This window comes from Mytilus edulis, unplaced genomic scaffold, assembly GCF_963676685.1.
Source record: "Mytilus edulis unplaced genomic scaffold, xbMytEdul2.2 SCAFFOLD_2449, whole genome shotgun sequence".
NCBI lineage: Eukaryota > Metazoa > Mollusca > Bivalvia > Mytilida > Mytilidae > Mytilus > Mytilus edulis.
Genome location: NW_027268545.1, coordinates 1 through 12,681, shown reverse-complemented (window position 1 = coordinate 12,681; position 12,681 = coordinate 1). Strand labels below are relative to the sequence as shown.

Sequence of the window (12,681 nt, the reverse complement as noted above, 5' to 3'; positions counted from 1 at the left end):
TGGTGACAAAGCAAATAGTATTTATAAGATTCTTCTTCCTTCTTCTTTATAATCCATCAACATACTGATGATAACGTGTCGGGCACTTATTATAACTATGCCGCGCATGCGTGGGATCTAATTTTTATTTAGTCATGACAGTCATGACAGTGAATAATATACAAAAGATAAAAATAAAAATTTCAACATAATTTCTTTTCTTGTTATAACATATATTTAAGTTAAAAAAAAGATGTCCTACAAATGTACATTTTTGCAAATATTTGTTCATATAAGCAAATTAATAAGGGTATGAGAAGCTGAACATATTTGTTGAATGTTTCAGTTATTCAGGATCCATGCAATGTATACAGAAGTGTGAACGATGCCGAGAAGCGTTCCACAGGATTTTATGTTGACTGGACGGTAGATGATCCCATAAGCGATGAAATACTGGAAGAAGATTGGTATAGATTTTTCAGCGATAATGGTGATGATATGCCGACATCCCCTCCGGGAATAATGAATTGTGGAACAATTAACCCTCTTTGGTTAAATGGTACGTTTTGTTCAATTATATGATACTTTGCTCTTGTCGACGGACCCGTATTCGTTGGCTTGGGAATATTTTTGGGTCTCCTTTCAACTATATTTTCTGAAAAAGTCCATTGTTATTGTAGCAACACTCTACTGTAAACTAACATATAATGCATCTCTTAATGGATAATACGCTTTCACACACTGGCAGTAAAAGAAGTAAGTAAATCCGAGGTGTTGAAAAACATTTTCAAAAACACAAATCTCACCATTCTGATGAAACACAGGAATCGAATACAAAAGGTTGTCTACATTTAGTTTGTTAAACAAGGGCAATTGTGTGTGTTTTTACAGGAACTCTACCAACCTTTGTTGATGGAAATATGACTGCTATAGCCTGTATGCAGACAAACAACAGTGTTTGTGAACAGTCGTATAATATTGTAATAAGAAATTGTGACGGGTATTATGTATACCATCTGCCACCATCAACCTCAAATTCATCGTATTGTTTTGGTAATGTATAACGTTAACATTTATTTTAAGTTGGTACCAACAACTTGATAATAATCTGAATGTTGATATTTAATCATTTTTTGTTAGTGAAACATTATGAAAAAAAAGACTTTAAGTAGCTTAAGGAAATAAAATGTAATATAATAAAATATAATGTGAACTGCAGGTTTTTAATATTGACATATTATCACCCATTGATAAAATTGTAGCTCTTAGTTATTCTCTTACCCCGTAAAGCGATGGAGAGTACAATTTTACCCTCCTGCTATCTGTTAGAATTTATTATTCCCAAATTATTTGACTTGATTTTTTAGTTCAAAGTCGTGGTAAATGAAGATACATATCAAAGTTGGAGTTTTGATATTTATTTAATAATATATATATAAAATATAAGATAACTGCTATCAATTTTTCTAGTTGAACAATAATTGTTTTTGTTATGTAAGGGCTTTGAACTTAAAAAAACGTTTGTTTGTGTATTTCGAAATCATATCCTAAACAAATTAATGGGAAAATCGAAATTCTTTTTTATTTAAGAAGCAATTCTAACCAATTATGATAGAAATTCACTAGATATAAAAAGGAAGATGTGATATGATTGCCAATAGGACAACTGTCAACATGAGACCAAACGACACAGAAACAGTCATAGGTCACCGTACGGCCTTCAATAATGAACAAAGCCTATACCGCAAAGCTAAAAAAAACCATGAAATCACAAAATTAATGTAAAACAATTCAAATGAGCAAATTAGTAGCCTAAAAAATAATGAAAAAAACTAACGAAACAAAAATATGTAACACTGCAAATAACGACAACCCATTGAACTACAGGCTCCTGACTTCGGACAGACACATACATACAGAATGTGGCGGGGTTAAACATGTTAGCGGGATCCCAAACCCCCTAACCTTGGACAGTAAACATAAGAACGAGCTATAAAATCAGTTATCATATGGATACACATAGAATAACCTCTAACCTGCCTGTTTTATTCCAGAATTTTTGTGATCTTAATGCATTTTTATGCTTAAGTAAAATTCATTCTGGCAGATCAAACCTAATTATAATGATTAATTCAATATGCGGTAATTGTTTTCATTCAAATATTAGAAAAATTAACCTACTTATTATGTCTTATTCTTCAGGAAGTGGCCCGGTAAAATGTCCACATGAAATGTCGTCAGAAACAGAAACACTATCCAGGTTGCAGTTGTAAGTTTAAAGAATATGATTCTTTTATGTTTCGGATGTATGAATAAAAAAGAGTATCTAATACGTTTGTTGAAATTCTTCTTAATTGCACAATGACATTGCACATATATATGTTAGCGGCAATAAGTGAAATTAGGGCATTAAGCTTAAATACGTAGGCAATAAGCTAACGCCTAGGCAGTAAGTATATTGCCTGAATGATGTTAGGCATTAGTCTTAAATCCTGAAAATAATCCTAAATACTCAATACTTCAAATATTCTATTTTATTACTGCAATTAACATACGTTTGAATAGCAAACAAAAAGATAAACATGTATTTTTTTCCGATGCAAAACCAGAGGGCCCAGTTTCGTCCTAAATATAAAAAAGAAAGATGTGGAAATAAAATCACAAATAACATATTTTATTTATGTTAAAACGCATAAAATAATTAATTAAAGAAATGAAAACTTGATAGAAATTTGTGTTAAAATCATTTTGTTATCACAAGTTGTGGAACTGTTAACAAAGAAAATTTACTTATCGAATAACAAAAAATGGAAAATGGTGTGAGCAAAAAAAGCATATCTTAATTTTGTCAAACCAGCTCAACTAGTGAATGTACAATTTTCAAATAAATATTATAATTATTCTATAGAATCTCCCCCTTTTTTAATTGGATACAATCACTTTTAAAAAAAAAATCTTTTTAATATTTTGTAATACCACACTTACACCAAAAAGTATGAATTATTTTTGTTTTTAGCTGTCAAAATGACTAAATAAACTTATTTTTGAAGATCTGTCAAATGAATGTATGTTTATACATGTACTATTAGAAATGTAATGAAGAAACGACTCTATCTCAAGAATAAATCACAAAATACGCATAAATTCCAGAGTTTACTTATTGTTTAAAATTATGTTCGGCAATAAGAAGAATAACCATCATCAGATTTCAGGCAATAAGCTTAATGCCTAAAAATTTCAGGCAATAACTTAATGCCTAGGCGTTAGATTATTGCCTAGAATTTAAGCTTAATGCCTAATTTTACTTATTGCCGGCTAACATATATACATATGTATTCATTTATATATATAAAAATTCTACCACTGCATCGAGTGTGATACGATATTTATCCACTCGACACATTTAAATTTGTACTTCTAAACGTGTTATGTGCAATACAGAATGTTCATCAATCAACAATTAACCAACGAAGTAATATTTTTTCAAGTATTTTATTAAGAAGACAAGATTACTTGAAATCGTGTTGAAAAATGTTCTTTTTTTATTAGATATCGTTGAATATTTTTGTAGGATATAAAGTAAACAACGTAACATCCTTAAAAATTAAACGGATATCAATTAAAATTTCAAGTCTCAAACAAAAGTGAACAAATACATATGCTTAATTTTCAAAAGCATGTCTACATTAATTTATTATAGCAGAAAAGACAAAGTCGATTTCCTTATCAAAACGTTTTCCGATATATAATTTTAAAGACACGAATGTTATATTTTATTCCCCACTTATAAGTGCAGCATGGTCATTAACGACTACCTTTAAAGAAGAGTATAATTGAGATCACGCTATTATATTTTTGATGTTGATCAAAACTCAGTTGTCTCATTGGCACTCATACCTATATCTATTTACAGATGTTCTATAATGTATCAACAATCGGAATAAAATAAATAATAAAATGTTTTCCTAGCTATCATCACGTAAATAATTTCGAAGTGTCAATGTTTTAGCAAACTTTCCAACAGACACTATGTTGGTGGAGGTAAAAGCAGTTTTAACAAGAAGGTGAAAGCTTTGAAGTAGGACCTTATGAGCCAACACCGAGCTTGATACCAATTTTTAAAATGCGAATTCGATGACAAACCAAACGGAACTTATGGTTATGATGTTTATTGGTATATATGTGCAAAACATGTAAAGAATAGTACAAACTTGCTATTTAAAGATATTGATGATGCGGTTGTTCTACGCGAGGCTGACTGGATTGGTAAATACAAGATGAACATGGAGGTATAGCTGTTTGTTTTTATAATTTCGTTTCTTGACATTTGGATACATATACTTATGTATATGTAATAATAAGCTCCTGAGAATCTTTCTTCATATAGTGTGTTCATTTCAAGAGAACTGAAGATATACAGGAACCCTCTATTTTAATGGAAAAACAAATTATTTCTAAAATTTTAAGCTCCGTTAAATCAACTGTGATTTACCTTCTAGTTCCGGTGGTGTATCCTCCTCGAACCTAATTTTGATAGTAACCCCAGTTCGAAAGTACGTGCAAGAGCAATTATAGGAATATATTATTTCAAAATAGTTAAATTTTGGAGCGAAAAAAGACCGAGATGGGATAATTGGACTTTACAAGAAACAATTGTATCTGAAAATGTTTAAACTGAACAAGTTGATGATTTTATTGTTACAACATTAACCTTTCTTTCAACAGATTAAATGTGCCATACGAATGAGAAATTCAAGACAATCAACACCCGGACCATATTTGTATAGTCCTCGTTTCAAAGCAGGGATTGTTTGTAAGCTTTGTTTAATTTATTTTGGTGTCAATCTGCAGAAAACATATGTATTCTTAAATAAAAAAAAAAAAAAAAAAAAACAACATGTAAAATACAATTTTGTAAAAGTAATAAATCTATACGGTAAATGTTTTAATTACATGGGGATAATATGTTCGTTAATATATATATATATATATATTTAAAAGTGTTTCATTTTGGAATACTTGTATTACCATAACAAGCTACAGGAAAAATTAAAACAAACCGACAAAATGAGCTTGACGCTATCTGTCTTACGGCAAATACATTTTTTAAACGAATTAGTTTATGTATCAAGAACTATTATTTTAAAGGATAGAACTGTTTAGAATTGTGAATACTTTAATTGCTTAATACACGAAACACTTAGATTATTCGTAATTAATAAAAGGGGGTCCAAACGTATTGTTTGTACAACCATCTTCTTAACTTACGGAAATAGTTTTTTAACTGTCTGTAAAATTTTAAAATTGAAAATGACCCGGTCTTGTTCTCCAATTTCATATGTGATAGCTGTTGGTTTAAACTATTAAGATCGAACTAAGCAGAAATAGGAAATTGAAATTGAACTAAATAAAAATTGAACGTAAGACATTATTCGGCAGCGTACATCAACGGAATGTCACGAATGGACTTTTCCGGGTTACTTCTCACGTATTATACGACAAAAAACTTGTCTGCTCGTAAAGTGTCAGTGATTTAAACGATCACGTGCAGATAATTAACTTCCATGCCAGATATTAAACCAATTAACTATTAATCGTAAGATGGGTCGGTAACGCAGATGAAAACCTTTGAAGTGACCGACGTTGTTATTCCTGTCAATGTTACTTCCATGATGTGTTTGACATTATTTCTCTAAAATTTTAAGCATAACACTTTTTTAATGAAATTTTCAGAAAAACAACACAAACGAATGGTTGGTGCAATAGCACAATAACAATTTAGCACATTTATGGTTCTCTTCAAAAAATTGTTTTACGTAAAAATTGGTTTGTAATGGATTATGATATTTGCACATCTTTTGATAAAGCCACACACATGATATAAATCATCTCGGTGCTCCACTCTATCCGTGCTTGCAGATGTAAGGCTCAGTTGGGTAAAGCAAAAGACTTGATAATAGGTATTTGCCCACATCTTCTATAATAACGTCGCACAAAGTGGTACCCAAAATACTTGTCAGCTCGGAATCTGAATAATGTGGGCTGGGAAGAGTAACATGTTTTGTGGACTGTTGCTTTAATTACTTAGACGTTTAAGTGAGGCTATGCGTGTCAGTTTCGTGAAAAGTTCATATTATATTAAATTTACATGTTCTCGTCCTTACTGTATACTTAAATAGCAATTGGACGTAACAGTAACCCATTACTACGTTTGATTAATATTATTTAATTTACCAAAAACATTTGAAAACAAACTTACTTTTAACAATGTAAATACGTTTTTGATTTTAGCCCAATAGTTATTATAACATCGTGAATGAAGGGGAATCGATAAACATCACATTTACGTCCAACAGTTCCGGTTGGATGTATTGCATCAAATGACGCAATAAGATCTCAATGTGACCAGAACTTCTACATATTTCGACCGAGTTATTATACGTCATCTTGCACTAATAATGTTCTGAAAAAGAGATGTCCTATTCAATGTGCTGAATTCTGTGGATTTAGACTTGGAAATCTCGACTGGATGGACAAGAAAGCATTGGAAGTGTATGGATATAATGACGGAATCTACAATGTAAACAATAGATATGCATACATCAAACTGTCAACATCATCGATTTCAGCATATAATAATATTTGGAAAGATGTTGATATATATCAAATAAGGGTATTTACCTTTAATTTATACTTTGTTTATTTTCAAAACGATTACACATGACATTGTATTATATACAGAAATTCACTGTTTTATGATAAAACTAATAAATGATTGGAAAATAGGAAAAGAAGATGCAGTATGATTGCCAATGAGACAACTCTACACAAGAGATCAAATGACACAAAAATTAACAACTACAGGTCACCGAATGGATTTAGACGAGCGATGGCAGAAATTTGACAAGGACTAACAGCTGCTATAAGAAAAGTACGGAAAGTCCATAACATCGCTATTTCAAAATGAAAAAGACGCAAAACTAAATGCTTAACACGACAAAGATTTCTTAAGCAATTAATGATTTGTTTCTCTTTTTTAAGTTTGTGCTTGCTTACCCATAAGTTTAATTAATAATAAAATGTCCAACCCGTGTTTTGGACGAATGATATCACGTACCGTGTTGTTTTCAGATTCTTCTCATTTTGTTTTGTTTTTTAATTGCGTTATTTTTGTATTACTCCCAGACCACATGTTTTGATAGTTTATACATTTAAAAGATATTCCCTACGTAAAAAAAAAATGTGTACAATATATGCAAAAATGGATCTACTCCATTGATAAGGAATGGTCGTATTGCATAGCATATTGATTAACAAACTATATATATCTATACACATGTTACATTTTTGAATTTCAGGTATTAACATATCTTATAAGCAACCAAAAATCCTCTTCAACTAGTAGGACTAGTTAAATCATGGAGCCATTTCGTTTTTCATTAGGCAGTTCAATAAGTTCAAAAACACTAGAAAATAGTGGTATGATACTTTAAAATATCTTTAAACAGGGGTATTACGTTATATAATTAGTAACATAATATCGTTTTCACGGGTATGAAATAAATAAACACTATGTGTAATAATGTGTTTGGAAGGCTATGTTTTCTGAGATTTTAAATTTATAGTTTGTATACAGGTAGTCATAACGTAAACATAAAGTACTTTGCAGGTAGAAGTCAGAGACAAAGATTCTACTTTGAAAAACAGGCTATGTCAGTCGTACAACGATCCACATTTTCGGACATTTGATGGAAAGTACTATGACTACATGGGGGTCGGGGAATTTGTTATGTACAAGAATGACATTGGTCCATTTTGGGTAGGTACTAATAAACACTTACACTTTTCATAAGCATGATATACACAAAAGACCCTCAAAACTGTATTACTTAACTTAACTTTGAATTTGAAACAGCGCTTACGACAACGTGTTCAAAAGTTTAATATCTCCATGATTCTGAGCAAGATGCTATGTTATGATTTGAGTGACCACAAACATTATTCTCATCCTGTAATTTTTTTTTTCCATATTGATAGGTAATCCTTTCTTTGTTTTGGCACATTTTTGTAGTTTTGTTGTTTTTAAACATCTTTCAGTGAACAGAAATGGAAATGATAAATTGAACACGACGCAGTTTTAGAATTAACAGTTTATTTAATGTCCAAATGTCCATTCAACTCTTTTGTTTAAAAAGTAAAATCACAGAAGTACTGATTCCCAAGGAATAATTGTAAAAGTGAGAAGAAAACAATGCATCTACAAATTGCCCGTGGTCATAATATAACAGTTTTGGATACTGCTGTTGATTGGTCTATCGATAAAAGCAATAATCATACTGAGATCCTTGATGGGTATCTTAACAAGGTTATCAAAATGGGAACTTTACGGATTTTAACAATTAATCAGAAAACTTAAAAAAACTTGGGTTTATTTGAATTTATTACAAAAAAAATATATGTTCAAATAATACTTTATAAATTGTTTTCGTTTAAAAAGCTTTTCTTGATTTACATGCTTCATGAGCGAACAAAATTAATCATTCGAAAGCCGATCATATGTAAAAATTAAAAAAAAATGTATATAACCAAAAGGAACACAAAACAATAGCCAAAATACTAGTATATATAAAGGTCCTCTTTGCCTGAGGGAGTTTGAACCTAAGTCATTATCAACTGATACACTTCATTCGCAATACAGGTTAAATTGTAAAAAAAAACATGTTTTAAGAATGCTTGGTACTCTTGGTTCTGTCTTTTTTCAGAAAGTCAGTTTTAGTTTTATTCATATATTGTCAATAACATTGTCCAGCTTTTTCTTTTTTAATTTAATTACAGTTAAAAAATTATAATTAAAAAAAGTCAATTCTCTATTTACTAAGATAATTAGCATAATTATAAAACACAATGTGATTGTTGCATCAATAAACAATGAAAAAACAAGACATAAATGATATCATTTACATTAAATTCTTTTTACCATATTAGTAAGTGCTTACTAAATGTACATGTATTTTAGCTTTCTGTTTGTCATATAAAATATATACAAATAATCTTTAAAGACGCAGAATGATCTTTACTACAGAAATATTTTAAAGATCTTCCAAACAAGAACCTTAGTATCTGATTAGTAATCAAACAATATTAATATTGTAGCATGGTATTTTTGAGAGATTATAGTAAAAGTGTTTGATTGTGCCTTAAAGATACAATAGTATGTCTTTTCGTTTCAGGTCCATGCATTATTTACAAGTTGTGGCTCTGGCTTCCTGGTACGTCTTGTCTTTGTGGAAATAGCAATAAGGAGCCAAAACTCACTGTTCGTTCTACGCACATGTGAGAGGATTTCTAGGAAAGAATTACATTTGCTTCAGCAACCTGTTGTCACGCTGACGTCTTGTGACGAAAGTGATATGTCAATAAGTAACACGAACAACAACTACAAGGTGAATACAGCTTTACAGTTTAAAATGACGAGAGTATAATACTAGGATGAAAATATGTTTTTTTTTCTGTTTTTCCTGGGTTAACATATCTCTCCTCTAACTACCAAATGCAGCATATTCAATTTTGAAACAGCTAACACCTCTTTGCTCGTTTTTAATTTAGTTCATTAATTTAAACAAAAATGCAGTTCGTTTATTGTACAGTACCTACCTTTTCCTTGTACATGTTGTAATATTAATTTTATTTACTGCTACCTATACTGCCAATGATACAGTTTACGCATTCCTTGAAAACAAACATCACATGTAACTAAAACTGACATCTTTCGATTAAGAAATAACTACAACACACCCGCGAAAATCGCGGGCATAATACAGCCTTGTGAACTGTTGTTAGGTGATATTTTTGTAGAAGATATTATGTATGGAGAATTTCATAAAAGGCATCAAAAGCCCTCTCTCTTTTTCCAAAGTTCGATTTTCGATATTTGTTTTCCTTTCTGTTAAATTCAATTATTTTCGTGTTTCTGGTCTCAGACCACAATTATTCTTCTCCTTTGCTGCAATGCATCTGCTGATAAAAGTCAAATTAAATTAAAAATTTGCCTCACTTCAAACATGAAATAATTGTAACTGCTTATATATAGATTATTATTAGTCTAATAAAATATGCTTCTAGGACAATCCATCAGGGCTTTTTCTTTTGAGAGCCTTATAAACATGGCTATGAATCTTGTTTAAATGACTAAGAACGACCAATGTAAGGCTTATTTGAGGGGTGGTCGTATGGGTTCCGATCCTGAAATCCTGGGCTTACAAACATGAAATCCTGGATGCAGAATTAAAGAAATTCATATCCCGAAATCGAAAAATATATTCCCGGATCCTTTAAGGACAAATCCCCAAATCCCGAGCTTAAAAAAAACCCGATCCCGACGTCCCGAAAAAGGTCCTGCCTCTATCTAATCTCTACCCTTCTTTCATATTTGCCGGACTGTCCGGAATATTCCGGAGTGAGGGAACCGGGATGCAGGCGGAGGGAATCGGGATTCAGGCGGAGGGAGGATCCCCAAATCTCGAGCTTGAAAACACCCCGATCCCGACGTCCCGAAAAAGGTCCTGCCTCCCTCTAATCTCTACCCTTCTATCATTTTTGACAAATCACTACTTCCACTTTCAGCATTAAATTTCAACGCCCTATTTATGGGCATTATATTTCCTAGTCTGTGCATCCGTGCGTTCGTTCGTTCGTCCGTCCATCGTCTGTCCTGCTTCAGGTTAAAATTTTTGATAGAGGTAGGTTTTGATGAAGTTGAAGTCCAATCAACTCGAAACTTAGTAAATATAGTGCCGATGTGGCAATCCGTGTACTATGGACACATTCTTGTTTCCACATGTTTTACTTATTTTGATATATATGCAACTGGTATGAAACTCTTCAATAGTAAACTTTTCAAAGAAAACAGAAGACAGAATACAGAGAGTCTCTATACATTAAAGTAGTATAATCGTAGTTTACATGCAGATACACGCGAAAAATAATTGTGCTCTCTAAGCAGGTATAATAGTTGTGTTTTTTTCCCACATGTTTTGCTTATTTTAATTAATATGCAACTGGTATGGCCCCTTCAATAGTAATCATTTCAAAGAAAGCAGTAGACAGAATACAGAGTATCTAAATATTAAATTATTATAATCGTAGTTTACATGTAGACAAAAGCGAAAACTAACTAGTTGTGGATCTTGCGATTTAAACATCATGATATAGAAAACGCTCTGATTGGATTATTTATTTTTTCATTTTTATACGCCCGTCGTCTTTTAGACGGGACGTATTATGGTATACCGTTGTCCGTCCGTCCGTCTGTCCGTCCGTCCGTCCGTCCGTCCGTCCGTCCGTCCGTCCGTCCATCATCGTCGTCCACACTTCGGACAATAACTCAAAAAACACTTTCCCCAATTTCCATGAAACTTAAGTGAATTGTTTATATCTATTGACGTAAGCTCCCTTTCGTTTTTTTTAATTTCAGATTTTAAGTTTTGGATTTATGGGGCTTTATTCATAAAAAAGGGGGGATTTTCAACACTTCGGACAATAAACTCAAAAAGGCTTTCACCAATGTCCATGAAACTTTGGTGAATTGTTTATATCTATGGATGTAAGCTCCCTTTCAATTTTTTATAAATTTCATATTTTAAGTTTTTGGATTTATGGGGCTTTATTCATAAAAAAAGGGGGATTTTCAACACTTCGGACAATAACTCAAAAAGGCCTTCACCAATGTCCATGAAACTTTGGTGAATTGTTTATATCTATTGATGTAAGCTCCCTTTCGATTTTTATAAATTTCAGATTTTAAGTTTTGGATTTATGGGGCTTTCTTCATAAAAAAGGGGGATTTTCAACACTTCGGACAATAACTCAAAAAGGCTTTCACCAATGTCCATGAAACTTTGGTGAATTGTTTATATCTATTGATGTAAGCTCCCTTTCAATTTTTATAAATTTCAGATTTTAAGTTTTGGATTTATGGGGCTTTATTCATAAAAAAAAGGGGGATTTTCAACACTTTGGACAATAACTCAAAAGGCTTTCACCAATGTCCATGAAACTTTGTGTGAATTGTTTATATCTATTGATGTAAGCTCCCTTTCAATTTTTATAAATTTCAGATTTTACATTTCCGTGTTATGAATTTTTATGCTTAAAAAAGGGGGGATTTTCGAATTTTGGGGACAATAACTAACACTTTCACAAATTTTATGCAACTTTGATAAATTGTTTATATCTATTGACATAAGCTCCCTTTCCATTTTTATAAATTTTAGATTTTAACGTTTTCTTAAGTAATGAATTTTTATGCTTAAAAAAAGGGGGATTTTATGAAACTTTGGTGAATATATTAATGTAACATCCCTTTTGATTTGTATATATATTTCTAGTTGATCATATAAATTCATTTAAAGCATAAAAGACAAGTTTAAAGAGCAACGGGCGTATCATGCGCTAAAGCGCAGCCCTTTATTGTTATCTTTCATACGATTGGTTGTACTTGTGCATGTTTCAAACCGGAATTCTTATCTATGACTAAAAGTCAGTCTGATGACGTAATCAATATCCGGACTCCTTTTTTCGTCGTTTTTTCCAAAAATAACTCAATCTGAATAATCATAAGAATGGATGACAAATGCGACTATGCATGTTACCTATAGAACACAGAGGCATGATAATTAATTTATCATGGAAGGAAGAGAATCG

At 31.5% G+C, this 12,681-nt stretch overlaps 1 protein-coding gene and 1 long non-coding RNA gene across 2 annotated transcripts; both read left to right on the top strand.

The window, feature by feature from the left end:
• Positions 1 to 325: 325 nt before the first annotated feature.
• On the top strand, positions 326 to 3,011 carry LOC139507653 (oncoprotein-induced transcript 3 protein-like; the record flags this gene model as incomplete). The annotated part of the gene is made up of 4 exons (XM_071295843.1): positions 326 to 538; positions 871 to 1,032; positions 2,182 to 2,248; positions 2,996 to 3,011. Coding segments are annotated over 4 exons (458 nt in total), but the record flags the coding sequence as incomplete, so codon positions are not given.
• A 3,463-nt stretch (positions 3,012 to 6,474) lies between these two features.
• LOC139507654 (uncharacterized) lies at positions 6,475 to 9,243 on the top strand. Its single transcript, XR_011660789.1, has 3 exons — positions 6,475 to 6,652; positions 7,649 to 7,798; positions 9,210 to 9,243. It is a non-coding gene; the product is annotated as an uncharacterized lncRNA (long non-coding RNA).
• The last annotated feature ends 3,438 nt before the right edge of the window (positions 9,244 to 12,681 follow it).